Genomic DNA, 13379 nt, shown 5'->3' on the forward strand with positions numbered 1-13379 from the left:
TGTTCATTTCCATCACCTGTTTGGATGTGTTTTCCTGTTTTTCTTTAAAAACTTCTACCTGTTTGGCTGTGTTTTCCTGTTTTTCTTTAAAGACTTGTAACTCTTTAGCAGTGTTCTCCTGTATTTCTTTAAGTGAGTTATTAAAGTCCTTCTTGATGTCCTCTACCATCATCATGATATATGCTTTTTAATCCGGGTCTAGCTTTTCGGGTGTGTTGGGGTGCCCAGGCCTGGGTGAGGCGGGAGTCGTCTTGGTTTCTGTTAGTAAGATTCTTACGTTTGCCTTTCAACATCTGGTATTCTCTGGAGTTAGTTGTTATAGTTGTCTGTAGTTAGAGCTTGTTTCTCTCGTGATTCTGTTAGCCTCTATCAGCAGTCCTGGGAGACTAGATTTCTCCTGAGTTTCAGTGGTCAGAGCACTCTCTGCGGGCAAGCTCTCCTCTTGCAGGGAAGGTGCCCAGATATCTGGCATTCGGACCTGCCTCCTGGTAGAAGTTGTGTTCCACTCACCAGAGGTCCTACGATCTTGTGGAGAGTCCCCTAGGTGCTTTGGGGGTATCGGCTGACTCTATGCCCAAGGTGACCCGGTGCTGGCACCCACCGGAAGGGACTTGTGACCCTGGTCAGACCGGGTTTTCTGCTTCCCTAATTAATGCTGTCTCAGGTCCCGCACGATTGGATTGGAACAGAAATTGTGTTCCACTCACCAGAGGTCCTAAGATCGCGTGCCGAGTCCTCTGGGGACCTTGGGGGTGTCCGCTGACTCCGCGCCCAAGGTGACCCAGTTGATAATGATAAGCAAGTACACAATCTGATGGGTTTGAAGAAGCCACATGTCTTTTTCTGATTACTGTGACCTGACATATGGTTTTCCTGTGAGTGTTAAACACTTATAGTACACAGTCATTCGAAAGACACAATAACATTGTGTAATTCCAGCTTGGTGCGATAAAGTGAAGAAAAAAATCCATTTCAGGGGAGAAGAGTTGTTCAGCTCTGTTTAGTAGCACACTGAGCACTAATGATAGACATTCATGACAAGCAAGCGAGACCTAAAAAATAGTTTTCAGCATCACTATTTCCCCAGGAATCTTCATCGAAAATTTGCAAGCATCACTGACTAATTCTTTTCTATTAAAGGTACAATTATATCTCAGTACAAAAAAAAAAAGCCAGATTTTCTTCTTTTAAATGTCAAGTAGTATTTATTTTCTGTATCTGGTAAGCCACAGAGCTCTTATGGCTGACTTCCATTGAAATGTTTCCTGCTTCAATTCCTCCTTCTGTTTCCATGGTAACAATTATAATCTTTCTGGCCCCATTACCTCATTAGCCCTTCTTTTCTTTAATGAAGTTCAGAAACACTCCACTGGCATGTCTATCGATGTATAAAATTTAAAATAAAACAGAAAATCAATACAAACAAGAAATTCTGCATAAAGTAGCCACTAGGTCACCCCACAAACAGAATGTGCATCAAATTGGTTTATGTCAAACATGCCTAGTAAGATGAAAATAACTTTTAAAGAAGCACATATGTAGATGGTAAGATCTAAAACCTCTCAGATTTGATTGCTTTGGCACTCAGTTGATGTTTATTGCAGTCATAAATAACAGATATATGTAGACTTAGAGGTGGACTATATTAAAAGAGTAACTGTACATGTAATTGAGATGGTTGGAGTTTTAAAGAATACATGGAGCTACTGTGGATTCAGAATTGAATAGAACAGACAATGGGATAACCCCGGGTAGGAATTTTGCTAGGTATAGCTAGAGGCAGCTGACCAATATGAAGAAAATTAAGAGCAGGGCCTTTTTATAAGGTGGGATCCTTACACTAAATCCTTCCCTCCTGCCCCCCATGACAGGCCCATCAGGAAAAGCACAGATAAAATTTTATCAACTATACTGGGAAAGCCAACTATGGAAGAAACCATTCATGGAAAACAACAACAAGGAAAAAGGAGTAAAATGATAGTGACTGAAGAACTAAAGGGAGAAGTTCTCTATCTTCCAATTATTCTATGAACAAATTGTGAATGTATAGCCTTATTTGAAGCAGAAGTGCTCCCCAGTTGCTAGTGACTTTTACAAAAAACAGTGTCCTGATTTTAACACAAGACTAATGTCAGGGCACAATGGTAGTTTGCATTCTAGAGAGAATAAAACAATTTAACGAATAGCCCAGAATGTATTTTGAGAAAGCGCCAGCTGTAGGTAGCTTTGGATACCCAGAAAGCATGGGGCGATAGAGCACAGGTAGGACAAAGAAAGTAAAGTAGGAACATGCTAAGCACAAAAACTCATTTGTAACCTGCAGTGAGAAGAGAGAAACACTTTAGTCTTTGTTTCTCTTATAACAACAGCTTCATGATAAAAAGACTGAGAATTTTATCCAATACCATTAGATGAGCTCATAGGTGACCCAGTTCACCGGAGAGTACCTTGGAAATGTCTGAGACTACATTGATAGGGAAGATGAATTAACACTCACCACCTGGGCCCAATCCCTTTTCCTAATTTCAGACTCTCAAAACCCATGTAAATTAAGTATGCTAGTACATGCTCATAATTCTAGTGTTCCCTCAGCAAGAAGGGAGGTAGAGACAGGAGAATCCCTAGAAGCTCTTGGGCCAAGCAAGACTAGTGTACAAAGCAGTAAACAATAGAACACCTTACTTCAAACAAAATAGAAGGTTGAGAACCAAGACCTGAGGTGTCTTATGAACTCCAGTGTAGCACTATAGGGCACATGTGCCTGTTCCCACACATGAACACGCATGCGCTGTTTTTCTTTTAATTCTCTTAAACAGAAGATGTGCAGCTAAAGTATAGAGCCTATTCATATAAGAAAAAAAAGTACATACAAAACAATATTGTGTTATACAACGTGAGCTTTCTTACTTTTAGGCAGTGCTTAAAACTGTATGATGGGTATCTATTAGCACCTTCTCCAGATTCAAAACGCCTCTTACAAAACATAACAGCTTTTTCATACAAGAAAAGGTGTCTCTGCATGGGTTTGAACCGTGCAAAATCCTTCATTTTTGTAGCACCTTTCCGGTGTCCTAGCCAAACACTGAAGGAACCTTGAAGAACCATCTTGCCCAGCTCATTTATATTTCCCTAGAATAAAAAAAAAAAATAATCAAAGCCAATTTGTAGAAGACAGAGAGAGCCATATTCATTTGTCAAACATCAACATCTTGACATATTAATATTCTGAAGCACATTTTGTATGCTTTATTTTTTAAAAACTCATCACATTAAGACTTTACTACTCCTTCTAAGCTAACACTCATGGTCCTAGAAGGTCCTATGCAGACTTCTATGGGGATAGTCTATTGGCACTAACCAGCTGTGAACCATGTGACCTATAATAATGATCAGAATGGCAGCATATCCAAGTTGATATAATAGTAGCAAAAATGTTATGGGTATAACCTACTGCTCACCCCCCCCCCTTTTTTTAGTTAAAAAGAAGATTTTTTTTTTAAATTTCATACAGTACATTCTGGTTATAGTTACCACTCTCCAAACTCCTCATGGATCCTCCCTACATTCCCTCCATCTAGATTCACAAGCTTTCTGTCTCTCCTAAAAAACACAAGCAGGCGCCCTCCTCACTAAGTCCTCAGGGGCATGCCCATGTACCTTGAGTAGTCTTCGATGCCAAGAGACCTCAATTCTCCCCTCACCTCTCCACCCACCTTCATCAGACCTGGAGATCCTGGACCATACAGGCTAGCTTCCCTTCTCCCACCTACGTTCCCTGCTTCCTCACTCCTCTGGGGCATCCCAGGCTGCCCTGAGCAGTCTGCTATCCCCTGAGGCCCTCCATTCTCCTGCTATTGTCTCAGCACACTTCATCAAACCTGTGGATCCTAAACCATACAACCTGTGGATCCTGAACCATACAGACCTTGCAGCTATGTAACCATAATGACCTCCAGACTCTGAATCATACAGACCTGATGATCCAGAACCATACAGCCAAAGGATACCCATCAGAGGCCTGCCGTACCAGGACCATCAATGTTACCCCCATCCCAATACAAACTATAAAAGGAATATCCAGGGAACAAAGCCATCCAGATGGTTAAAGGTCATTAAAAGAACACAATCAACTAAAATCAGGGCACTATGATACTTTCCGAGCATACCTACCCTACCACAGAAAATCTTGGATATCCTGACACAACCTAAGCACAAGAAAATGACCTTAAATCCAATCTTATACAGATGATAGAGGCCTCTGAAGAGGAAACAAATAAATCCTAAAAGAAATACAGAAAAATACAATCAAACAGGTAGAGGCTTTTAAAGAGGAAACAAATAAATCCATTTTAAAAATATAGGAAAATACAATTAAGCAGGTTAAGTAAATAAAACTGCAAGACTTAAAAGTGGAACAAGACGTAATAAAGAAAACACAAACTGAGAGAATCCTGGAGATGGAAAACCTAGGGAAGAGAATAGGAACACCAGATGCAAGCATCACCAACAGAAAGAGGAGATGGAAGAGAGAGACAATCTCAAGCATAGAAGATGCAACAGAAGAAATTGATATATTAGTCTAAGAAAATGTTAAATCCAAAAAATTCCTGATGCAACACATCCAGAAAATCTGGGATACCATGGAAAGCCCTAACATAAGAATAAGAGGAATAGAAGAAGGTGAAGAGTCCCAACTCTAAGGCCCAGGAAATATTTTCAACAAAATCATAGAAGAAAATATTTCCAAACTAAAGGAGATGTCCATAAAGATACAAGAAACTGATAGAACACCAATCAGAATAGACAAGAAAATCATCCTCCTACATAATAATTAAAACATAAATTGTACAGAACAAGGAAAGAATATTAAAAGTGACGAGTAAAAAGTAGCAAGGAAAACAGGGCAGGTAACCAACAAAGGCAGACCTATACACCCAACTTCTCAGCAGAGACTTTGAGCTAGAAGGACCTAAACAGATATCTTGTAACCTCTAAAAAAACAATAGATGCCAAACTGGACTACTACACCCAGCAAAAATCTCATTCACCAAAGATGGAGAAAACAAGATATATCAAGACATTCAAACAATATCTATCTACAAATCAAGCCCTACAGAAAGAACTAGAAGGAAAACTCAACCCAAGGAAGATAACCTCATCCAAGAAATAAGTAACTCCATACTAGCAAAGACAAGGGAAGTGTGCGCTCACGCGCGCGCGCACAAACACACACACACACACCACCACCACCACCACCAACAACAACAACAACAACAACAACAACATCAAAATAAAAGGAATTCACAATCACTGGTCATTAATATCTCTCAACATCAATGATCTCAATTCCCCAATAAAAAGATAGACACTAACAGAATGGATGGAAAAATCAGATCCATCATTCTGCTGAATACAAGAAACACATCTCAGCCACAAAAAAAGACACTACCTCAGAGAAATGGGCTGGAAAAAAAAAACAGTTTTCCAAGCAAATGTTCCAAAGAAGCAAGCTGACTTGTCATAATAATATCTAGTAAAATAGAATTTCAACCAAAATAAATCAAAATAGACAGGGAAGGATACTTCATACTCAAAGGGAAAAAAATCTACCAAATGATATCTCAATTTTGAACATCTATTTCCCAAAGACAAGGGCACCCACATTTGTAAAAGAAACATTGCTAGAGATTTTAAAAGCACATCAAACCCCACACATTAATAGTGGGTGACTTCAACACTCAACTTTCACCATCTGACAGGTCATCCACACAAAAACTAAACAGAGAAATAATGAAACTAAAAGACACAATGAATCAAATGGACCTAACAGGCTTCTGAACAATATTTCACCCATATAAACACAAAAGAATATACATTCTTCTCAGCATCTCGTGGATCCTTCTCCAAAACTGACCATATATTGGTCACAAAACAAGCCTCAACAGATAGAAGAAAATTGAAATAATGCCTTGTGTCTTAGAGTATGGCTATGGATTGAAGCTGTACTTCAACAACAAAAGAAATACCAGAAAGCCTACACACTCATGAAAATTGAACAATTCTCTACTCTCTACTCTCTCAGTCAGGGAAGAAAAAAAGAAAGAAATTAAAGACTTAAAAGAATTCAATGTTAAATGAAGGCACAACATATTCAAATTTATGGGACACAATGAAAGCAGTGCTAAGAGGAAAATCCATAGCACAAAGTGCCTCCATAATAAAATTAGAAAGTTCTCATGCCAACAATTTAGAAGTACATCTCAAAGCTCTAGAAGAAAAAAAAGAAAAGAAAAAGAAAACACCTTGAAGAGGAGTAAAAACCAGGAAATAATCAAAATCAGGCCTGAAAAGAATCAGTTAGGGACAAAGAACACAATACAAAGAATCAATACCAAGAACTGGTTCTTTGAGAAAATAAACAAGATAGACAAACCAAAAGAAAGAGACAGTATCCAAATGAACAAAATCAGAAATGAAAAGGGAGACCTAACAACAGACAGTGAAGAAATCAAAAGAATCATTAGGTCATACATCAAAAGCCTGTACTCAACAAAATTGGAAAATCTTAATGAAATGGATGATTTTCTAGACAGATACCACTTCCAAATATAAATCAAGATCAGGTAAACTATTTTTAAAAGCCCTATAATGTCTAAGAAAATAGAAGTCATCAAAAGTCTCCCAACAAAAATAAACCCCAGGGCCAGATGGTTTTGGTGCAGAATCCTATCAGATGTTCATAGATGAACTAATACCAGTATTCCTCCCTAATCCACAAAATAGAAAGTGAAGGAACACTACCAAACTCATTCTATGAGGACATAGTCACCATGAAACCTAAACCATATACATACTCAAAAAGAAAGAATTTCAGACAGATTTCTCTTAATGAACATTGATTCAAAAACACATCAGAAACAACATATACCTTGATCAAGTAGGATTCATCCCATGGATGCAGGGATGGTTCGACATATGAAAGCCCATCAGCCACTATATAAACAAACTGAAAGAAAAAAATCACATGATCTTCTCATTAGATGCTGAGAAAGCCTTTGACAAAATCCAACACCCCTTCATGTTAAAGGTATTAGAAAAATCATATATACAGGGCACATACCTAAACATAATCAAAGCAATATACAACAAGCCAATAGCTAACATCAAGCTAAATAAAGAGAAGCTTGAAGCAATTCCACTAAAATCAGGGACAAAACAAGGCTGTTCACTCTGTCCCAATTTATACAATACAGTACTTGAAGTTCTAGCCAGATCAGCAAGATGACTAAAAGAGAACTAGGGGAGACAAATTGAAAAATTAAGACATCAAAGTAACTCTAACTAAGCAAATAAAAGACCTATATAACAAGAATTTCAATTCCCTGAAGAAAGAAACTGAGGAAAATGTCAGAAAATGGAAAGATCTCCCATGCTCATGGATTGGTAGAATTAACAATGAAAATGGTCACCTTACCAAAGGCAATCTAGAGAATAAATGCAAACCTTGTAAATTCCAACACAATTTTTTACAGACATAGACAGAGCAATTCTCAACTTCATGCACAACAAGAAAAAATCCAGCACAGCAAAAACAATCCTGAACAATAAAAGAACTTCAAGATGAATCACTGACCCAGACCTCAAGCTGTACTACAGAGAGAAAGTAATAAAAATTACATAGTATTGGTATAGGAATAAGCTGGTTGATCAATGAAATCTAATTGAAGACCCAGAAATAAACCCACAAACTTATGGACACTTGATTTTTGACAAGGAAAACCATACAACAGACAAAAGAGAGCAGCCTTAACACATAGTGCTGATCTAACTGAATGTCTGCATGTAGAAGAATGCAAATAGATCCATACCTATCACCCTGCACAAAAGTCAAGTCCAAAGGGATCAAGGACCTCAATAAAACTGGATACACTATATCTCATAGAAGAGAAAGTGGGAAATGCCCACCAACGCATAGGTACAGGACACAATTTCCCAAACAAAACACCAATGACTCAGGCTCTAATATCAACAATTGATAAATGGGACCTCATGAAACTACAAAGCTTCTGTAAGGCAAAGGACACTGTCAATAGGACAAAATCTTCACCAATCTACATCTGATAGAGGGCTAATATCCAAAAATTTTAAAGAACTGAAAAAGTTGGATACCAACAACCCAAATAAGCCAATTAAAAAATGAGGTACAGAGCAATGCTCGTATCTCTTCCTCATTCTTGATTGGTACATGAGTTTCCCATTGGATGGAACCAATTTGGGGAAAAGTGGCAAGCCTTAAAGACTTGACCCCTTTATCCATATCTATTCTAGACTAGGGCAGGCAGCAATTCAGGGACAGTGTATTTGCTTAGCTGACATAAGCATATATTCAAGCCAAATTTCCCAAGTTCCAGATTTGATGGCAGGCTACTACAGACCAGGAAAATGTCATAAATTCCTCTTGGCTGCTGATCCGGAGCCAATTCTCCACTTAACATTATCAATAATAATGCATATATTTTATCCTCATTTGTTTGCCTCTTATGTAGTATTTCCCAATTAAATCCAGTAGATAAAAGAAGAGATTTTGACAAGTTTACCCCCAAAAATTCCAACAATCTCTAAACTTTACTTACAACATAGCCATTGATGGCAGTCTGATGCATGGAGTCATTCACTGACTTCAGCAGCTCCAGCATTGAGTCAAGTGCCTCCTTTAATTTAGTAGTTCCTTCACCTTCTTTGCTATACTTTAAAAGCTCCTTAATTAGAAGTCAAGAATTAAACTTAATGTTATGTCACATATTTTTATAACTGCTGGAAAATGAATGCTTTAAAGCTAATATGCTTTTGAGCAGTGATCCAAAGATTCTGTCATTTGTAGAGTAATTTCTTTCATATTGTCTTTCACATTAACATTATATTTAATAACAATGTCAAAATAGGGGAAGAAGTAGAATAATGAGGAAAGAGCATAAAACAAAGGGCATTGTTGCAGATAGCCCTGGGGCTAATTATATTTAATGTTAATTTTGTTCTCCTGTGAGGGGCTATGAACAAGGAATGAGTCAGCACACAGGTGATTTCCTTTAAACCTGCTTCCCACCTTAATTTGTAAAATAAAGGAGAGATGATGATTGGACAGATAAAAGGGAAGGTGGAGTGGAAGGTGGAAAGAAAGAGAAGGAGAAAATGAAAGAGGGAGAGGACACAGAGGAGGAGGAAGAAAAAAAGTAGAGCAGAAGCACATGGCCTGGAGAAACCGAAGTTCAAAGGGGTCTCAAAGATGTGAAAGATGGTAGAGTAGCGGTAGATCTGCCCAATCTAGGCACACAGCACATATTCTTATTGAATTGTGTTTTCATTGCCAGGGCATATTTGGGTTGGAGATTTACCACAACAGGGCACTCAATGTTTTTAGAGCTAAAAACCAACAGCTACAAAGAGACATCAGAGATTAGTGTTCGTAGCAATTAAACGAGTTAACCTCCTCTAAATACAGTAATTTGTCAATCATAATGCCTATAGTATCATGAAACACATTTTAAAAAGTGATATTGTATTTACACACGATATAGATTCTGCTAATGTTTTTCCATTGAAACAAGGGAATGCCATTTACATTTTACATTGAAAAGACCAAAAGGAAATAAAATATCAAAAGTAAGTATATATTTAGATCTCCCTAATATGAAAAATTCTTTACCAAAACGTTATGCTTAAATTTGTACAGAACTTATATGGATGATCCAGAGCTAATACTCTATATACTCACGGCTTAATCACCTTGCAGGTGTCATTTGTACAACATGAGAGAGCACACTGCAAAATCATACAGTTAAATGTGACCATTGCTCTCCTTTAATGTATTGCAAGTGCTTCCTAGTCAACCACTTCCTTTTAAATGACTACCAGATCTGATTCAAAAAAGAAATAAATACAACAAAATAAACGAGTAGGGGCTGGAGAGATAGTTCATTGATTAAGAGCCCTGGCTGCTCTGGTAGAGGACCTGAGTTCTATCTCTGTACCCACATGGTGACTCAGAAACAGGCTATAATGCTGCTGTCCTCTTCTGACCTCCATAGGTATGAGGCAAACACAAGCTACACATACATGCTGGTAAAACATACATATTCATAAAATATTTTTTAAGTAATAAGCCACACAAACACTTTATGTAATTACCTTTAAAAGCAACTGATACTTAGTGATTCGTTGAACAGGTTTGAGCAAATAGGAATCCAGACCAAGTCGATGTTTCAATTTTCGTTGACATTCCTGTCATTAAAAGATAATGGTCAAATATACAAATTTAGTGCAATCCCCATCAAAATTTCAACACAATTTTTATAGACCTTCAAAGAGCAATTCTTAACTTCATACGGAAAAACAAAAAACCCAGAATAGCCAAAACTATCTTGAACATAAAAGAAGCTCTGGAAGAATCACCGTATCTGACCTCTAGCTATAAGATAGAGCAATAATGATAATAATAGTAATAAATGGCATAGTATTGGTACAGTGACAGACAGGTAAATCAATGGAATAGAATTGAAGATCCAGAAATAAACCCACACACCTATGGACACTTGATTTTCGACAAATAAACCAAAACCATACAATGGAAAAAAAAAAAGTATCTTCAAACAAATGATGCTGGTCTAACTGGATCTCTGCATGTAGAAGAATACAAATAGATTGATATTTATGACCCTGAACAAAACTAAAGTCCAGGAGGATCAAGGACCTCAACATAAATTCAGATACACTAAACCTAATAGAAGAGAAAGTCGGAAATACCCTTCAACGCATTGGAATAGGAGACAATTTCCCAAATGGAACACGAGTGGCTAAGGCTCTATTATCAACAATTGATGAATGGGACCTCATGAAACTGCAAAGTTTCTGTAAGGCAAAGAACACTGTCAATAGGATAAATCGGCAGTCTACAGATAGGAAAAGATCTTCACTAACCCTACATCCAATTGAAGGCTAATATCCAAAATATATAAAGAACTCAAGAAGTTAAAATCTGACAAACAAAATAACCAAATTAAAAAATGGGACACAAAAGTAAACAGTTAATTCTCAACAGAAGAATCTCAAACACCCGAAAAGCCCTTAAAGAAATATTCAACATCCTTAGTCATCAGAGAAATGTAAATAAATGACCCTGACATTCCACCTTACACCAATCAGAATGGCTAAGATCAAAAATTCAAGTGATTGTATATGCTGGCAAGGATGTGGAGAAAGGAGAACACTCTTCTATTGGTGATGGGACTGAAAACTTGGACATCCACTCTGGAACTCAATCTGCTTGTTTTTCAGAAAATTGAAAATAGTTCTATCTAAACCTAAAACTTGTTCCACCATACTCCAAGGAAACGTGCTCCACTATGTTCATAGTGGCTTTCTTCCTAATAGCCAGATGCTGGAAACAACCCAAATGTCCCTCAACTGAAAAATGGATACAGAAAATGTGGTACATTTACACAATGGAGTACTACTCAGCTATTAAAAACAAAGACATAATGAATTTTACAGGCAATTGGACAAAACTAGAAAATATCATCCTGAGTGAGGTAAACCATGCCCACAAGTACAGACATGAAAAGTATTCACTGATAGGTAGACATTAGCCTCAAAGTACAAAATACACATGATAATCCCCAAAGACCCAAAGAAGTTAAATAAGAAGGAAGCCACAAGCAATGATGCTCAAATCACAATTAGAAGTGGAAACAACATTGTCATAGGAGGCAGAGGGAGGGAGAGAACTAGGTAAAATGGGTAAGTAGAGAGGAACGTGGAGGCAGGATCAGGTATGGGGAAAGACAGCAGAGAGTGCCAGAGGGTCAGGAGAATCTGCAGCTCCCAGGGGTGCAGTGAGAGGAGAATCTCTAGGAAGTCCCAGAGACTAAGGTAGGTGAGGCTCCCACAAGTCAATGTAAGAGACCTTAGCTGAGATGCCTAACAGTGGGGACATGGAACCTGGAGAAACAACCTTCTGTATCCAGCAGAACCCCCAGTGGAAGGATAGGAACACCAATCCACCCACAAAACTCTCGACCCAAAATTTGTTCCATCTAAAAGAAATGCAATGATGGAGCAGAGACTGAAGAAAAGGCCAACTAATAACCAATCCAACTCGAAACCCATCCCACACGCAAGTACCAGTTCCTGACATTATTAATGATACTCTGTTATGCTTGCAGACTGGAGAATAGCATAACTGTCTTCTAAGAGGCTCCACCCAGCAGCTGACTGAAACAGAAGCAGATACCGACAGCCAAACTATAGATGGATGTTGGGGACACTTATGAAAGAGTTGGGGTAAGGATTGAAGGCCCTGAAGTAGACGAAAACTCCACAGAAAGACCAGCAGAGTCAACAAACCTGGACCCCTAGAAATCCTCAGAATCTGAGCCCCCAACCAAAGAACATATACAGGCTGGAACAAGGCCCCTGGCACATGTGCAACAGATAGGCAGCTCAGTCTTCATGGCTACCCTGTCTAATCTCAGAGGGAGACAATGCACCTAATCTGGCAGAGGCTTGATGTGCCAGGATGGGGGAATACTCAGGGAGAGTCCTTCCCTCTCAGAGGAGAAGGGGATGAAGAGAGGAACTCAGTGATGGAGGAGCAGCAGCATTTGGGATGTTAATTAGTTATTTAATTAATAAAAACTAATGATCAGCTGAGTACAGTGGCACATGCCTTTAATCCTAGCAGTTTGGAGACAGAGGTAGGCAGATCTCTCTGAGATAATGATCATTAAATATTAAATTAAGAAATGTAGAAGGGGCACAGGAATCATACAAAATCTTTATGAAAATTCCATATGGAATTACTTTGTAAGCTAATTTTAAGAGTAATTTATTTTTAAAAGACATATACCAAAGCTGAAGAGATGGGTCAGAGGTAATGAGACTTGCTGTTCTTACAGATGTTAAGTTCCCAAGACCCACATAGTGACTCACAACCATTCATATCTATGGCTGCAAGAAATACAATGCATACATACATACATACATACATACATACATACATACATACATACGTGTGTGTATGAGTATGCAAAACACTCATATACAATTTTTTTTAATTTTAATAAAAAAATAAACAGACATGTACCTGTGGAAATGCTAAGTGCCAAGAGCAATTTGATTAGACCCCAGACATGAATCTTTTATACATCTTAAGGAATATGTATTAGAAAAACCACTGTCTAGAGTTCAATGAAAATGAAGCCACAACATACCCAAACTTATGGGACTCAATGAAAGCATTTCTAAGAGGAAAACTCATAGCTCTGAGTGCCTCCAAAAGGAAACTAGAGAGAGCACACATTAGCAGCTTGACAACATACCTAAAA

General features: G+C 38.1%; 1 protein-coding gene across 5 annotated transcripts in view; it reads right to left on the minus strand.

Annotated features, from left to right (window-relative positions):
- The window catches only part of Mcf2 (MCF.2 cell line derived transforming sequence), a 122124-nt gene that overhangs the window by 17214 nt on the left and 91531 nt on the right, over positions 1–13379 (minus strand). For all 5 annotated transcript variants that reach the window (XM_021153012.1, XM_029473663.1, XM_029473662.1 and 2 more), the window contains 3 exons: positions 10186–10278; positions 8634–8759; positions 2908–3129 (listed from right to left, as the gene is read on the minus strand). In XM_021153012.1, the coding sequence (XP_021008671.1) occupies positions 2908–3129; positions 8634–8759; positions 10186–10278 (441 nt within the window). The remainder of the gene's footprint in view (positions 1–2907; positions 3130–8633; positions 8760–10185; positions 10279–13379) is intronic.

The sequence above is a fragment of the Mus caroli genome, chromosome X (assembly GCF_900094665.2).
Source record: "Mus caroli chromosome X, CAROLI_EIJ_v1.1, whole genome shotgun sequence".
Taxonomy (NCBI): Eukaryota; Metazoa; Chordata; class Mammalia; order Rodentia; family Muridae; genus Mus; species Mus caroli.